The sequence below is a fragment of the Anopheles merus genome, chromosome 3L (genome assembly GCF_017562075.2).
Source record: "Anopheles merus strain MAF chromosome 3L, AmerM5.1, whole genome shotgun sequence".
NCBI classification, from domain to species: Eukaryota; Metazoa; Arthropoda; class Insecta; order Diptera; family Culicidae; genus Anopheles; species Anopheles merus.
Window position 1 is genome coordinate 36,638,889 of NC_054085.1, and position 15,566 is coordinate 36,654,454.

General features: G+C 48.7%; 3 protein-coding genes and 1 long non-coding RNA gene across 4 annotated transcripts; 1 reads left to right on the forward strand and 3 right to left on the reverse strand.

Moving 5' to 3' along the window:
* Positions 1-42: 42 nt before the first annotated feature.
* Positions 43-2,995, reverse strand: LOC121599923 (histone H3-like centromeric protein CSE4). The gene is made up of 2 exons (XM_041928074.1): positions 2,510-2,995; positions 43-607 (listed from the first exon to the last, which is right to left on the reverse strand). Exons 1-2 carry the CDS (start codon positions 2,916-2,918, stop codon positions 177-179), a joined length of 840 nt encoding a protein of 279 aa, XP_041784008.1. The 5' UTR covers positions 2,919-2,995; the 3' UTR covers positions 43-176.
* Positions 2,996-3,782: 787 nt separating this feature from the next.
* Positions 3,783-7,750, reverse strand: LOC121598443 (histone H2A). Its single transcript, XM_041925319.1, has 4 exons — positions 6,743-7,750; positions 6,297-6,682; positions 5,626-6,236; positions 3,783-4,831 (listed from the first exon to the last, which is right to left on the reverse strand). Exon 4 carries the CDS (start codon positions 4,611-4,613, stop codon positions 4,239-4,241), a length of 375 nt encoding a protein of 124 aa, XP_041781253.1. The 5' UTR covers positions 4,614-4,831; positions 5,626-6,236; positions 6,297-6,682; positions 6,743-7,750; the 3' UTR covers positions 3,783-4,238.
* Positions 4,987-5,361, forward strand: LOC121599924 (histone H2B). Its single transcript, XM_041928075.1, has one exon. The coding sequence runs from the start codon at positions 4,987-4,989 to the stop codon at positions 5,359-5,361; it is 375 nt and encodes a 124-aa protein (XP_041784009.1).
* Positions 7,751-9,320: 1,570 nt separating the features above from the next.
* Positions 9,321-15,516, reverse strand: LOC121598447. The gene is made up of 5 exons (XR_006005568.1): positions 14,767-15,516; positions 14,321-14,706; positions 13,650-14,260; positions 11,498-11,786; positions 9,321-11,415 (listed from the first exon to the last, which is right to left on the reverse strand). It is a non-coding gene; the product is annotated as an uncharacterized LOC121598447 (long non-coding RNA).
* Between the last annotated feature and the right edge of the window lie 50 nt (positions 15,517-15,566).

A 15,566-nucleotide genomic window follows, 5' to 3' on the forward strand; every position in this document is an offset into this window, starting at 1 on the left:
ACGCCAACCCATGAACCGTACATGAATGTTCCTGTTTTGAAGGCGTCACTTTTTTGTTTTGCGGTGAAATTGAATCGAACGGAACGAGTTCTTATGGCAAATAATTTGGTGGTCCTGAAAAGGACCGTTTTTTTGTTTAAACTGCTGCAGTGGTATGATATGCTGGTAAGGTGAATTTAAGCACGCTCGCCACGGATACGGCGGGCCAGCTGGATGTCCTTGGGCATGATGGTGACGCGCTTGGCGTGGATCGCGCACAGATTGGTGTCTTCGAAAAGACCAACCAAGTACGCCTCACTGGCTTCCTGCAGCGCGGCCACAGCGGCACTTTGGAAGCGCAGATCGGTCTTAAAATCCTGCGCAATTTCACGCACCAAGCGCTGGAACGGCAGCTTGCGGATCAGCAACTCGGTCGACTTCTGGTAGCGTCGGATTTCACGCAGAGCGACCGTTCCCGGACGATAGCGATGCGGCTTCTTCACTCCACCGGTCGAGGGAGCGCTCTTGCGAGCGGCCTTCGTGGCCAGCTGCTTGCGGGGAGCCTTTCCTCCGGTGGACTTACGGGCGGTCTGCTTGGTACGGGCCATCGTAGACACTGGCTGAGTTGCTAGATAAGTTCTCGAGAAACGTTAGACGCGATGCGAACCGTTAGAAAAAGGTTAGACGAATGAATGAAAGTTTGGAATCGCGTCTTTTATACATACAGACACAGCCGCGTGCGGTGTGAGTGTGTTAGTGAGATCGTTATCCCGGACCATTGGTGTGAAAGGGAGAGCGCATGCTTCTGATCTGCTCACGCATTTCCAATTGGAATCGTTTGTTTGGGTAGAATGATGGGAGAAAGAGCTGCATGCGGCAAGAACCGACGTAAATGTATTTACGGTAATGCACTTTTAGGGTAACAAATGAATTGTTGGAACATTTTGGGCTTGTTCTACAAAGCGTTATGGGCATGCATTTGATCCTTTTTTAAATTATAGAAAATTTACCATTTTAACATATATTTTTAGCTAAAAATGGTGAGTAATGTTTACCAAAGACGGAGAATATTGCCACTATGAAAGTGTTGAGGAACACATCTCTAAAATAGTAATTTTCCCTACCTTAAGTACGTTTCGGATCTCTTTTTTTGTTACATTTTAAGATTATTAGGAAGTTTAAGCAAATACAAATTAACCAATGTGAATATTAGATAATAGAAAAATCATAGAAATTGCAAGTAATTCTATCTATTCAATGCTTTCTCTCTCTCTTATCTATTTCTAGACAAAAAAGGAACATTCGCCCTTTATGGCGTTTTGTAAAAATCGTACAGTGCTGGGTATTCAAAAACGGACACTTCCAACTAGGAACGCTCTTCCTACCATGATGTTTTCATAATTTTATTCCCATTATTTTCTATATTTAAATTTATTATCAATTCTTACTTCGCATCCCCGTTTAGAAGGGTAAATGAAAAGAAGCCTATTGCACATTTTTCATGACGATTTATAATTCTAGATAAAATTGATCTCTGGATCGCAAAGTAGGATGAGCGGCCGGACTCCGAAGTGAATTTCGTAATAGTTTCCGATTTTCAATATACACCACCTGTAGGTAGCGCGTATACCAAAATGAATCCCGGTTAAATGAGTATCCTTAAATAAACCGAGCTAGTAATGGCTAACGCCAGCATCAAACCTTACATCGTTTGCAATTGATAGTGCTATGATGTTACCAAATAAAGAGGGAAGCGCTGCGGGAGGAGGGAAGTTGCTAGAAAAGATGAAATTCAAGAGGGTTTGCTTGAACAGGCAGAAGATTCATGCTTAGATGAGCTTTAATATTCTCTATCATCCAGGTTTATCATATCATATTAATTCTCATAATTAGCTCATAATTCATATCATTAGCCAAGCACACCTGAATATAGTAAACACAACATGTTTAAATGTATGCATCATTTTAAGTCATATCTTGGTGTCAAAGTCCATGTCATCATCTCGCGTACTTTTAAAACGCCATTTGCTCATCAAACATGTTTCCTCCTGTTGGACTCCTGGCGAATCCCCTCCCTTCCCACCAGTGTGTGCAATAGACCATGACCGATGGTGGCTGTACAGTTAACAACCAACAATCGAGCACACATTGCCCCCGCTGTCTTTGATGGTGGTAAAAAGGCGCCAAAGGGAAACGGCTCGGTGGCGTCCTTTCTGCGCAGTTCGTGGCAAGCGGCGATGGTAAGGGAGAAAGTACGCACCGGAACATTGTGGAAATTTCCATTGATTCAAGAAAGGCAGCAAGGCATGCATGTGTTAGGTTTGTTTATATTACTCTTTTATTAAACGTTAAACGATACAAAGTTGTCCTTTTTTTTGTATGGGGTTTTTACACAAAGTCAAAAATGCATTCTCTGTGTGTGCGGTGGTCACGTACACATCAATGCATGTAGAAGAAGAAGAAGCATGTAGCGCTGTTGCTATCCTAGAGGCTTATTGCTATGGTGTCACACCATCGCCTAAGTAGGCTTAGGCACGCTCGCCACGGATACGGCGAGCCAGCTGGATGTCCTTGGGCATGATCGTGACGCGCTTGGCGTGGATGGCGCACAGATTGGTGTCCTCAAACAGTCCCACCAGATACGCCTCACTGGCTTCCTGCAGCGCGGCCACAGCGGCACTCTGGAAGCGCAGATCGGTCTTGAAGTCCTGCGCAATTTCACGCACCAAGCGCTGGAAGGGCAGCTTGCGGATCAGCAGCTCCGTGGACTTTTGGTAACGACGAATTTCACGCAGTGCCACCGTTCCCGGACGGTAGCGATGCGGCTTCTTGACGCCACCGGTGGACGGGGCACTCTTACGGGCGGCCTTCGTGGCCAGCTGCTTGCGGGGAGCCTTTCCACCGGTCGACTTACGGGCGGTCTGCTTGGTACGGGCCATGGCGATTGATGCTGCGAATGCGGAGTCGGACGGCGCTCGGGAGAAAACTGGTAACTGTACTTTTCCGGGGACAGGATTTTATAGACTGTTTTAGCTGAAAACCGGCACGGAGTGAGACCCTTCCTTTAAGGGGTAAAATTAAACACCAAGGGAGAGCAGTGTGGGAAACGCTCTTCTGGCAGCCGTGCCCGTTCTCCCTCTCGCTGTCCCTTTCTCGTATCTAGGATTTGCTATTCAGATCAAACAAACAATCCCTCTCGTCTTGACGCGTCTTCTTGTATTGGTGCGATGGAAATTATCCTTCCTTTAGGCACACCAACACACACGCTGCAGTTGGTCACGCAGGCCAAAATTATCGAGGGTCAAGATGGGAAAGGTACACCACACATTGCAAGGATCATGCGACGGAGAAGTGGAGTTGAAGGTAAATGGGAAAGGTTTCGGTACCCCCTTTGGGATGGGTAAAAAAAAAAGTTTTAAAAACATTTGCTGGAGGGTAAAAATGCTCATCCAAGTAGGCAGTACAGTTTCTCCTCGTTCACCAATACTAGTGCAGATTGATTATGGGATTGCTGTTTTTGGGGCGATCCCCTAGTCGATTCCAATAGGAAATTTGCGTTCAAGGCCATTGGCAGACAACGGGGTACAGTTGCGTTAAAAGTGTTTCCCCCGTGCCATATGGGTATGCGTGTATGCATGGTGGGTTCTTTGCCGTCGGTTGCAATGAGAACAGCGATGGCTGGTGGAAAGGTTTTTGTGATGATTATTCCGCTAAAATTCTATGAAGATGGAACAATAGGTACGGGTTAAAGAACAGACGGTCTGAGTCGTGATCGCAGGTTGGAATGTGAAATGTCAGTATCATATTTATTTTATTTGTCCGTTCTAAGTCGTAAAATAGTCATAGGAATATGGTTGTGATATCAAACGGATGCTCGGCGAATAAATCCTACTCATCACATTTCATACAACGGTCTGTTCAAACACGGCCATTCGTTGCACTCATTCGTCCATGAGCAGCGCTGACGGTGAATCGTACAACATGGCTGTATAAACGCCAGCGCGCTCGTTGACGTTTTTCTGCATCAGCTGCGCCATCATACCAGTGCACTGGCTTCTCCGTTGCAAAGAAAAGCGTACAACCATCTCCCTCCCTCCCTCTGCCACCCCATCCCAAACGCAATGAAAAGAAAGTGTAGCTCTTGAGGAATGCATCTCGTCGCCCTGATAAGGGCGTTTTGTGTCGTAGCGAGGTTTCGGGTGTCGTAGGCCTGTTTTCCAAAGCGTTCGTGTCCATAGAGCTGTATCCCGCACCCCAGCTTAAGCCTTCTTCTCCGTCTTCTTGGGCAGCAGCACGGCCTGGATGTTGGGCAGCACGCCGCCCTGGGCGATGGTCACCCCGGACAGCAGCTTGTTCAGCTCCTCGTCGTTGCGGATGGCCAGCTGCAGATGGCGCGGGATGATGCGCGTCTTCTTGTTGTCGCGGGCCGCGTTACCCGCCAGCTCGAGCACTTCCGCCGCCAGGTACTCCATGACCGCGGCCAGATAGACGGGCGCGCCCGCTCCGACGCGCTCCGCGTAGTTGCCCTTGCGCAGCAGTCGGTGGATGCGGCCGACCGGGAACTGCAGCCCGGCTCGGTTGGAGCGGGACTTTGCCTTTCCCTTCACTTTGCCTCCCTTTCCGCGGCCGGACATGATGAGAAGTTGGTGGTTGGTTCGGTTACTTCACAAAGAGAACTTGCAAGAAAAGCCGTATATGACTGCACAGACAGACGCAGATTCCACGGTTGTATTGTTCTGAAAATACTTCGAAACTGATGCTTCAAACCTACCTGCGTTTCGCTTATATACTAGGGCGGGTTTTACGCTGCAAAAAGTAGGCGTGGCGTCGAGCGGCAACTTTTCGATGCGATCTGTCAAAAATACGACCCAAATATAAGCTAAAATTTTTCCTCATTTTTCGCGGTCCGAACAAAAGTGAACGAATCGATACATTTTCCTTGCAAATTAGCGATTTCCATCCGCTCTCCACCAAAGACGTCCGTTCAGCTCGAAGCCCCAAAGCAAAATGGCCCCGAAAACCAGCGGCAAGGCAGCTAAGAAGTCCGGCAAGGCGCAGAAGAACATCTCCAAGTCGGACAAGAAGAAGAAGCGCAAGACCCGCAAGGAGAGCTACGCCATCTACATCTACAAGGTGCTGAAGCAGGTGCACCCGGACACCGGCATTTCCTCGAAGGCGATGAGCATCATGAACAGCTTCGTGAACGACATCTTCGAGCGGATCGCGGCGGAAGCGTCCCGCCTGGCGCACTACAACAAGCGCTCCACCATCACGTCCCGCGAGATCCAGACGGCGGTGCGACTGTTGCTCCCCGGCGAGCTGGCCAAGCACGCCGTGTCCGAGGGCACCAAGGCCGTCACCAAGTACACCAGTTCCAAGTAAGCGATGGACGGGACGGCGGAGTGGAGGCTGTGTGCACGGTCATGGAACGGCTGACGACTACCCAGGATGAGTGTGTGGACCAGAAAGCGACCAGTTCCGTGTGCAGTACGGTCACGTACACCACCCCACCCTACTATCTAGCTGTTAAGCGTTTCTCCTAGATGTAAGTTACTCGCTCGGAACACAATTTTATGCATTCTGAACAACCACCCCACTACTACGAAGAAGAAGAATAAATGTATGTAAATACTCTCTAAAACTTACCTCACTCGTTGTTGGGTTATTGGGGAAATGGTTGAAAGAAAAAGGTTGCAATTTCCACTTCTCTTGGTCGCTTTGGTTCACTCTTGGTTCCGCTTCATCACAACTCATCGCACTGGCTGCCATCGATACACTGATCCCTCGGTTTGACCCCAACGGCAACTCCACACGGATCCAACACATTCGAAGAAACTGTCCCGTTCTCCCTCACTTGCATTCTTTCGCAACAAGAACAATACCACCGCCACCGATCGGTTCAAACTTGTCCAAACTGTTCCTTTGTCTCCTTTGCTCCTGTTCTGTTTCGCAATCAAAGGAGGCCTTTTCTTTCAAACAATCGCCACCATCCTCGCTCGCGCTTGTGTGTTCGTTATAAACATATTTTCTTCTTTATTTTGCGTTCCTCCCCGTGTGGGCTAGGAACACATTCACACCAATACGGATTGATAAAATGTATGTTCATCTTTTTGCTGCTTCTGTTGCTCTCTCCACACACACACATCGCTCATTTGGGGACATTTCCTTTTTTCCATTTTCTTCAACAAGATACATCTACCACAAGGCGCCTCATTCGTTCATCGTTTCATCGTTGGCGCCGAGCGCGGCATTACCACCTGAAAATAAGGAAATGACTTAAACAATGCTCATCAGCTTTTGATAATGCAGAGTTTCACCTTTCTGACTTTCCAATCTACGACCCCGGCTGCTGTAGACGAGCTCGTTCCCCACCAACGGCATGATTGGTTGCGGTGGGCCTTGCTTTAGTTCCTGGACGAGTAGATGATCGATCGTTTGGACCGGTGCCGAAGCTTAAGCTGGACATGTGCAGCGTGACCGGATATTCCCACTCTAGCCGTTGACACACAGGTATGGGACGTTTCTCGCCCGTCGTCGTGTAGCACGGCTTCTCCAGATGCGTTGAATCGCCGTACAGTGCAATCCGGCCACCGGCCAGCAGCTCGGCACGACCACCCGTTCGTGCCGTTGTGGGATTGTGCTGCTTCACAGCCTTCGTCCTTTCGCGCAGCAACTGTCCCAAACGGGGAGATGGAGATGTTTCCTAAAACGAAGGAAACGATTCAACACAATGCTGACCATAAGACGGTAAAGCAATGATTACCTTTTGTACGGCCGCTGTCCCAGCAGAAGCTCGCTTCGTTGTCACACATTCTCACCCGTTGTCGTGTGAGCAAACCAGCACCATCGAGTACGGGAGTAGATTATTTTGAACCATTCGCTCAGACAGCCTCATCTTTCCCATCGAAACAAGCACAACTTCACTGCAGCTTATCCAAACTTTCCTTTCCAATGTTTACCTTCAATGTGCTCCAGCTAGCGACCGACCGCAGAGCAAAACACTGACGTACGCTGTCACTGCGCCCGTAAGCACGGCCCGTGCAGGGGTGTCGAATCGAGAAACTGTTCCCTGGTACAGTAAAATCCGTTGTCCGCGCGTTGTGGATCACCGGTTTAGTAATGCGAATTACTCACTTTTATCGAAATATCCATACAAATAGATCGTTTTCAATCCTAGCGGTTTGCCCACGGCGATAGCGAAAGCATTGGAAGCTTCCAGCTCTGGGCGCTTTTTGCATGCTTCCATAGCGTCGTCTCTTTCGCACCTCCACGCCGCGCTGAGAGTGCTGCGCAGGACACGTACGCGCGCATCATCGCTGCATCTCGCGTAGACCGAGGGGTGGAAGTAGGAGCTTTGCGTGGGCTTTTTGAAAATTCGCACTGAGGGGAAGGGCTTGGAGCGTGGTGCCAACCAAAAAAAAGCATCAAATCCTGTTCAATTGTGTTCTAGCATTCGGAGAGTGAACACGCTGCGATTTCCCGTGCCCAGTATTCTGCGACGCCATTGCTCAACCGACGCCAGAAACCGACGCCATCACCCGGGGAGCTTGGGAGCCTAGGGAGTGTGGATTTTCTGCCTCGTGACCGTTTGCCAGCGGTGAGTACCGGTTATTTTTGGTGACTGTTAGACTAGTGCTTGTGTGGGGGGATTGTTTTGTGCCAACGGACGGAAGCGAACTTGCGTTTTGGTGCGACTTGGTGCAGTGAGGCCCGCAAGATGGCGGGCCCGAGTGGAGGCGGGTGGGGACACGGTCCCCCCCCAGTGAATAAAAGGGGTCGTCAGGCCCCCGAATGGCTCGATCCAGCGAACGTACACGGCGAACTGCGCTATCTGATTTTGGCGCCCCAGAAGGGTTTTGCCATTCCGAAGAACGCGTTTCTGATCGAGAAAAGCCTCTCGCCGTTCGTCGGTCCCATCGAGCCTTGCGTGCCGATGGACCAGGGCGCGCGATATCTAATGAAAACACGCAGTCGTGAGCAGTTCGACAAACTGCTTGCGATCAAGAAACTGATCGATGGTACCCCGGTGGAAATCACCTCTGACCGAGCTCGCAATACCGTACAGTGTGTGATGGTCACTCCGTGCCTGGAGGGACTAACGGACGAAGAGATTCTAGCCCAAATCGAGGGAACAAAAATCGTGGAGGTGAAGCGGTTCATGCGCAAGGTGGACGGTGCGGTGAAACCGACCAACGCCTACCTACTACGTGTCGACTCGGTCACGGTTCCGGAGGAGGTGCGCGTTGGCTGCATCTCGGTGCGCACGCGTCCCTACTACCCCGGCCCATGATATGCTTTAAATGCTTGATAGTGGGACACACCACGGCTCGGTGCAATTCTGCTCCAGCCTGCCCGAACTGCTCAATGCCGGAACACGGATCTTGCAATAACCCACCCCGATGCAAAAACTGCAAAGGAGATCACGCAACCCTGAACCGCTCCTGCCCGGTCTATCTGGCCGAACAGAACATTATCCGCATCAAGGTGGATAACTGTATCAGCTACCCAGAAGCGCGCAAAATATACAGTCAGGTACAAGAGTCCGCCGTCCAAAAGCGACTGGCTAATGCACAGCAACAACAACCACAACCACAACCACTGCAACAACAACAACCACAACCACAACCACAACCACAACCACTGCAACAACAACAAATCGACACGGCACTGGCCGAACGCGACGCCAAAATAGAACAGTTAACGGCTATGAATGCACACACTAACTCGAAATTAAATTCGATTCTCGCAAAGTTCCAGCAAGTGATTGAGGAACGTGACTTCTTGAAAAGCCAGCTCCAATCCCGACGCAAGGACAAGCACACCGAAAACGCCGACTCGAACCACACGGACTCGAACAGCGACAGCAACGCTGGCGCAAACTCGAACCATGACGCAAACATGGACACTAACGCGGAACAGAACATCGACACAAACAACACGAACACGGACGCAAACGCAGCTATGCAAAAGGACTCGAAGACCTCTACCCCGATCGGACCGAAACGAAAAGCCTCCCCCTCATCCTCATCCTATAGCACCGTCGACACAACAAGCGAAGAGAAAATTCCTCACGACAACAACAGCACACCATCGAAAAAAAAATCGCACAAGAGGGGAAAACGCAGATCCCAAAAGCGAAAAACAGGCTTTAGATATTGACCAAATGCTTCGAATTAGACTTTTGCTCTCGATACTTGGCACTATTTATTTGAATAATTAAAATTCCACAACACAAACAACTCTACAGCTAACATCTCTCCACTTATCCTCAACTGGAACATCAGAAGCCTTAATTCAAACATTGACGAATTACAAATCTTAGTAACTAAACACCAACCGTATATAATCACACTCCAAGAAACAATGTTTATTCCACCTGTTTTCAACACTTCCTTCGCGCAATACCAATGGTATTTTAAAAATTTCAACAACATTCACCACAACATAGCAATAGGCGTTTTAAAAACAATCGACCACGAATTCGTCTCTATCAATTCACCACTCCCAGTACTAGCCGTGAAAATAAAATATCCCTGCACAGTGACCATCATCAATAGCTACATTCCCCATTCATCATTTCTCTACCTAACAAACGACCTCAATAGCGTAGCCATGCAAACCGACCACCCTAAGATAATAATTGGCGATTTAAACTGCTCCCACACAGCGTGGGGCAACGATAAGTGTACTCCACGCGGTAAACTGCTGTACGCTTACTTTGAGCTTAACAGCATGTATGTGCTTCAAAATCATCAACCCACTCGCATTTCTCCCGCTGATGGAAAGGAATCCACTCTAGACCACTGTGCAGTATCGAACGATATTTGCTCTCAATTCAAACTGTCCATAGCCCCCGACCTTCACGGCAGTGACCATTTTCCGATTCTCATTCAACACAACCAAATAGACGCCAGACCAACATCCCGACCTCGTTGGAAATATGAAAAGGCCAATTGGTCGCTATACCAGCAAACAATAGACTCACACATCTCGACCAACAACGACATGACAATAGACGAGCTCCACAACCTAATCTTAAAAGCAGCCAAACTCAGTATTCCTATTACAAAAGGTTTCAAATCCGGCAAATCCGTACCCTGGTGGAACAAGGACGTTCAATTAGCCATCAAAGAACGCAGATCCGCCCTTCGCAAACTGCGGCGGAGCACTCGTATTCCCAACAACCCCATTACACCTCATCTAGCCAGCCTATATCGCATAGCCAACTCCAAAGCTAAGCGGGCCATCCAAGAGGCTAAGGCCTCCGGTTGGACTAGCTTGGCGCACAGTATCAAGCCATCCAGTACACTCAAACAGGTCTGGGGACAGATAAACTACATGTCTGGGAAAAACCATCCTCTACCTTCACTTTGATCGAAAACAACCAATCAATTACATCCACGCCCGAAATTGCCCAAACACTCGGCAATCACTTCTACAACTCCTCAGCCACCAAAAACTACTCTTCCAGTTTCATAGCTCACAAAATAAATACCGAGTCCAACCTTCCCATCACTTTTCCTGACACAAACCACAAATCGTACAATCAACTGTTTTCCATAAGAGAGCTCCACTGGGCACTTAACAGCTGCCAGGGAAACTCTGCCGGTGCCGACAATATCGGCTACCCTTTGCTCAAAAATCTACCTCTCATTGCTCATTACCGTTTGCTCGCTATTTACAACAATATCTGGACCACCGGAAACATCCCATCAGAATGGAAAAATAGTCTGATAGTGCCTATCCCCAAACCTAATCAACCCAGCAATAGTGCCAATAGCTACCGGCCCATCTCTCTACTCCCTTGCACCTGCAAGGTGATGGAGAAAATGGTCAACCGGAGACTCATTACGAAGCTCGAAGACCGTAAACTCCTCAACAAACACCAACACGCCTTTCGACCCGGCAAGAGTATGGAAACATACCTTGCGACATTAGAGCAGTGTTTCTCTACAGCAAGGAACAAAGGAAAACACATTATCTGCGCAATCATTGACCTGTCAAAGGCCTTTGACCGCACCTGGCGATACTACATATTAGATCAATTGGCAAAATGGGGCATAGGTGGCCGCTTAACGGCATTTCTGCAACATTTCCTAACCGATCGGACCTTTAAAATCCTGCTAGGCTCGTACACTTCCCGCCCTTTCCCTCTTGAGAACGGAGTTCCGCAAGGGTCTTCTTTGTCTCCCACCCTCTTCCTTATAAGCATCGAATCCCTACTACTATCCCTCCCCACAAACGTACACATCTTCCTTTACGCTGACGACATAATACTAGTTTCCACACACCACTACGCCAAGACCGCACGACTCAAGCTACAGCATGCTGTCAACAAGGTTTTCCAGTGGACCAACTGGACCGGCAACTCTATAGCGGCTTCAAAGAGCAAAATTTTACATATACCAAGCGGAATCACACGTGTCCGCAACCGTCCTAAAATTAAAATACAAGATCAAAAAATACAGGAAGTCAAACAAGCCTCCATACTGGGCATTATCTTCGACAAAAAACTTACCTTCGGGCCCCACTGCAGAGAAATTAAAAGACGCACCATACCTCGTTTAAATATAATCCGTACGTTGGCACAGAATAACACCCCTCGCCCAGCGCTGTTGGCAGTCCTAAAGGGCTGGTTCTTGCCGCGGCTGCTGTACGGGGCGGAGATTTCCTCACTAGGTTCCACAGATCTTATTCAACAATTCGCTCCACTATACCACCGGGCCGTCAAGCACATATCGGGTTGCTTCAAAACCAGTCCAACCGAAGCAGCACTAGTTGAATGCGGCGTTCTTCCACTGAAGTATCTGATAACACAGAAAATATCCAACATGGCAGGCAGATTAGTAGAAGGAAGAATCAAAGCCAACTATTTCATTCGAAGAGCAAAATACAACATGAAACTCACCATAGGCCAGGATTTTCCACAAATACTCACCATCAACAAAAATAAGCTAAAACCGTGGTACAATCCCACCATCAAGGTAGACTGGTCGATGCAACACATTAGCAAGAACAACAACAATAATTCGGTTATACTGCAGCATTTCATCGAAATAGCCGACAAATACAAAAACCACTTAAAAATTTACACTGATGGATCCGTTTTACCACCTAACGCCGGTTGTGCAGTTTACACTCAAAATAGATGCCTAAAACTAAGATTGCCTTGTCACACCACCATTTTCTCAGCGGAAGCAATAGCAATCATAAAAGCAGCAGAAGAAATAGCACCTCCAAACACAGAATGTGTTATCTTCACAGACAGCGCATCCGTATTAAAAGCTATAGAACATGGCAACTTCAAAAACCCATACATTCAACAAATAGAGCAACTCTCCAACATCAGACACATCAGCTTCTGCTGGATCCCCAGCCACAAGGGGATCCCTGGAAATGACCATGCCGACAGACTGGCCAACGAAGCCCGACTGTTACCTGCAATTCAAAACAACAAATTGTCCAGAGCCGACTTTTGCCGTTGGCTTCACAACCAGATTAAAATACATTGGACAACAGAATGGCTACAATCCAACGACAAACACCTAAAGTACATAAAAACAGCAATAGATCCATGGACTGACCACCCTTCCAGGAGCCATCAAAGAATTTTAACCAGATTAAGAATTGGTCACACACGTCTTACGCATCGCCATATCCTAAATAACGAAAGCCCTCCAATCTGCCCGTATTGCGCCGCAGACACCACAGTCAAACACTTACTGATTGAATGCCCAGAGTACGATAACACAAGAGTCAAACTCAATCTATCAAAACACATCGAACAGGTCCTACAGAATGATACAAAAATAGAAATGAAAGTAATAAGTTACCTGAAAGAGACAATGCTAATTGATGATATATAATCCACCAAAAAGAGGCGAATGAGCTAGACCTCAAAGTCTCTATAAAAATAAGTAAACCAACCATCCGAACAAAAGCGAACAAATCGATACATTTTCCTTGCAAATTAGCGATTTCCATCCGCTCTCCACCAAAGACGTCCGTTCAGCTCGAAGCCCCAAAGCAAAATGGCCCCGAAAACCAGCGGCAAGGCAGCTAAGAAGTCCGGCAAGGCGCAGAAGAACATCTCCAAGTCGGACAAGAAGAAGAAGCGCAAGACCCGCAAGGAGAGCTACGCCATCTACATCTACAAGGTGCTGAAGCAGGTGCACCCGGACACCGGCATTTCCTCGAAGGCGATGAGCATCATGAACAGCTTCGTGAACGACATCTTCGAGCGGATCGCGGCGGAAGCGTCCCGCCTGGCGCACTACAACAAGCGCTCCACCATCACGTCCCGCGAGATCCAGACGGCGGTGCGACTGTTGCTCCCCGGCGAGCTGGCCAAGCACGCCGTGTCCGAGGGCACCAAGGCCGTCACCAAGTACACCAGTTCCAAGTAAGCGATGGACGGGACGGCGGAGTGGAGGCTGTGTGCACGGTCATGGAACGGCTGACGACTACCCAGGATGAGTGTGTGGACCAGAAAGCGACCAGTTCCGTGTGCAGTACGGTCACGTACACCACCCCACCCTACTATCTAGCTGTTAAGCGTTTCTCCTAGATGTAAGTTACTCGCTCGGAACACAATTTTATGCATTCTGAACAACCACCCCACTACTACGAAGAAGAAGAATAAATGTATGTAAATACTCTCTAAAACTTACCTCACTCGTTGTTGGGTTATTGGGGAAATGGTTGAAAGAAAAAGGTTGCAATTTCCACTTCTCTTGGTCGCTTTGGTTCACTCTTGGTTCCGCTTCATCACAACTCATCGCACTGGCTGCCATCGATACACTGATCCCTCGGTTTGACCCCAACGGCAACTCCACACGGATCCAACACATTCGAAGAAACTGTCCCGTTCTCCCTCACTTGCATTCTTTCGCAACAAGAACAATACCACCGCCACCGATCGGTTCAAACTTGTCCAAACTGTTCCTTTGTCTCCTTTGCTCCTGTTCTGTTTCGCAATCAAAGGAGGCCTTTTCTTTCAAACAATCGCCACCATCCTCGCTCGCGCTTGTGTGTTCGTTATAAACATATTTTCTTCTTTATTTTGCGTTCCTCCCCGTGTGGGCTAGGAACACATTCACACCAATACGGATTGATAAAATGTATGTTCATCTTTTTGCTGCTTCTGTTGCTCTCTCCACACACACACATCGCTCATTTGGGGACATTTCCTTTTTTCCATTTTCTTCAACAAGATACATCTACCACAAGGCGCCTCATTCGTTCATCGTTTCATCGTTGGCGCCGAGCGCGGCATTACCACCTGAAAATAAGGAAATGACTTAAACAATGCTCATCAGCTTTTGATAATGCAGAGTTTCACCTTTCTGACTTTCCAATCTACGACCCCGGCTGCTGTAGACGAGCTCGTTCCCCACCAACGGCATGATTGGTTGCGGTGGGCCTTGCTTTAGTTCCTGGACGAGTAGATGATCGATCGTTTGGACCGGTGCCGAAGCTTAAGCTGGACATGTGCAGCGTGACCGGATATTCCCACTCTAGCCGTTGACACACAGGTATGGGACGTTTCTCGCCCGTCGTCGTGTAGCACGGCTTCTCCAGATGCGTTGAATCGCCGTACAGTGCAATCCGGCCACCGGCCAGCAGCTCGGCACGACCACCCGTTCGTGCCGTTGTGGGATTGTGCTGCTTCACAGCCTTCGTCCTTTCGCGCAGCAACTGTCCCAAACGGGGAGATGGAGATATTTCCTAAAACGAAGGAAACGATTCAACACAATGCTGACCATAAGACGGTAAAGCAATGATTACCTTTTGTACGGCCGCTGTCCCAGCAGAAGCTCGCTTCGTTGTCACACATTCTCACCCGTTGTCGTGTGAGCAAACCAGCACCTTCGAGTACGGGAGTAGATTATTTTGAACCATTCGCTCAGACAGCCTCATCTTTCCCATCGAAACAAGCACAACTTCACTGCAGCTTATCCAAACTTTCCTTTCCAATGTTTACCTTCAATGTGCTCCAGCTAGCGACCGACCGCAGAGCAAAACACTGACGTACGCTGTCACTGCGCCCGTAAGCACGGCCCGTGCAGGGGTGTCGAATCGAGAAACTGTTCCCTGGTACAGTAAAATCCGTTGTCCGCGCGTTGTGGATCACCGGTTTAGTAATGCGAATTACTCACTTTTATCGAAATATCCATACAAATAGATCGTTTTCAATCCTAGCGGTTTGCCCACGGCGATAGCGAAAGCATTGGAAGCTTCCAGCTCTGGGCGCTTTTTGCATGCTTCCATAGCGTCGTCTCTTTCGCACCTCCACGCCGCGCTGAGAGTGCTGCGCAGGACACGTACGCGCGCATCATCGCTGCATCTCGCGTAGACCGAGGGGTGGAAGTAGGAGCTTTGCGTGGGCTTTTTGAAAATTCGCACTGAGGGGAAGGGCTTGGAGCGTGGTGCCAACCAAAAAAAAGCATCAAATCCTGTTCAATTGTGTTCTAGCATTCGGAGAGTGAACACGCTGCGATTTCCCGTGCCCAGTATTCTGCGACGCCATTGCTCAACCGACGCCAGAAACCGACGCCATCACCGGGGAGCTTGGGAGCCTAGGGAGT

Bases quoted from the DNA above. Each gene is read 5' to 3' on its own strand.
- LOC121599923 (XM_041928074.1), bottom strand. From the start codon at position 2,918: ATGGCCCGTACCAAGCAGACCGCCCGTAAGTCGACCGGTGGAAAGGCT. The intron at 608-2,509 runs AAGCCTACTTAG...GAACTTATCTAG, and splicing joins TATCCGTGGCGAGCGTGCCT to CAACTCAGCCAGTGTCTACG.
- LOC121598443 (XM_041925319.1), bottom strand. From the start codon at position 4,613: ATGTCCGGCCGCGGAAAGGGAGGCAAAGTGAAGGGAAAGGCAAAGTCC.
- LOC121599924 (XM_041928075.1), top strand. From the start codon at position 4,987: ATGGCCCCGAAAACCAGCGGCAAGGCAGCTAAGAAGTCCGGCAAGGCG.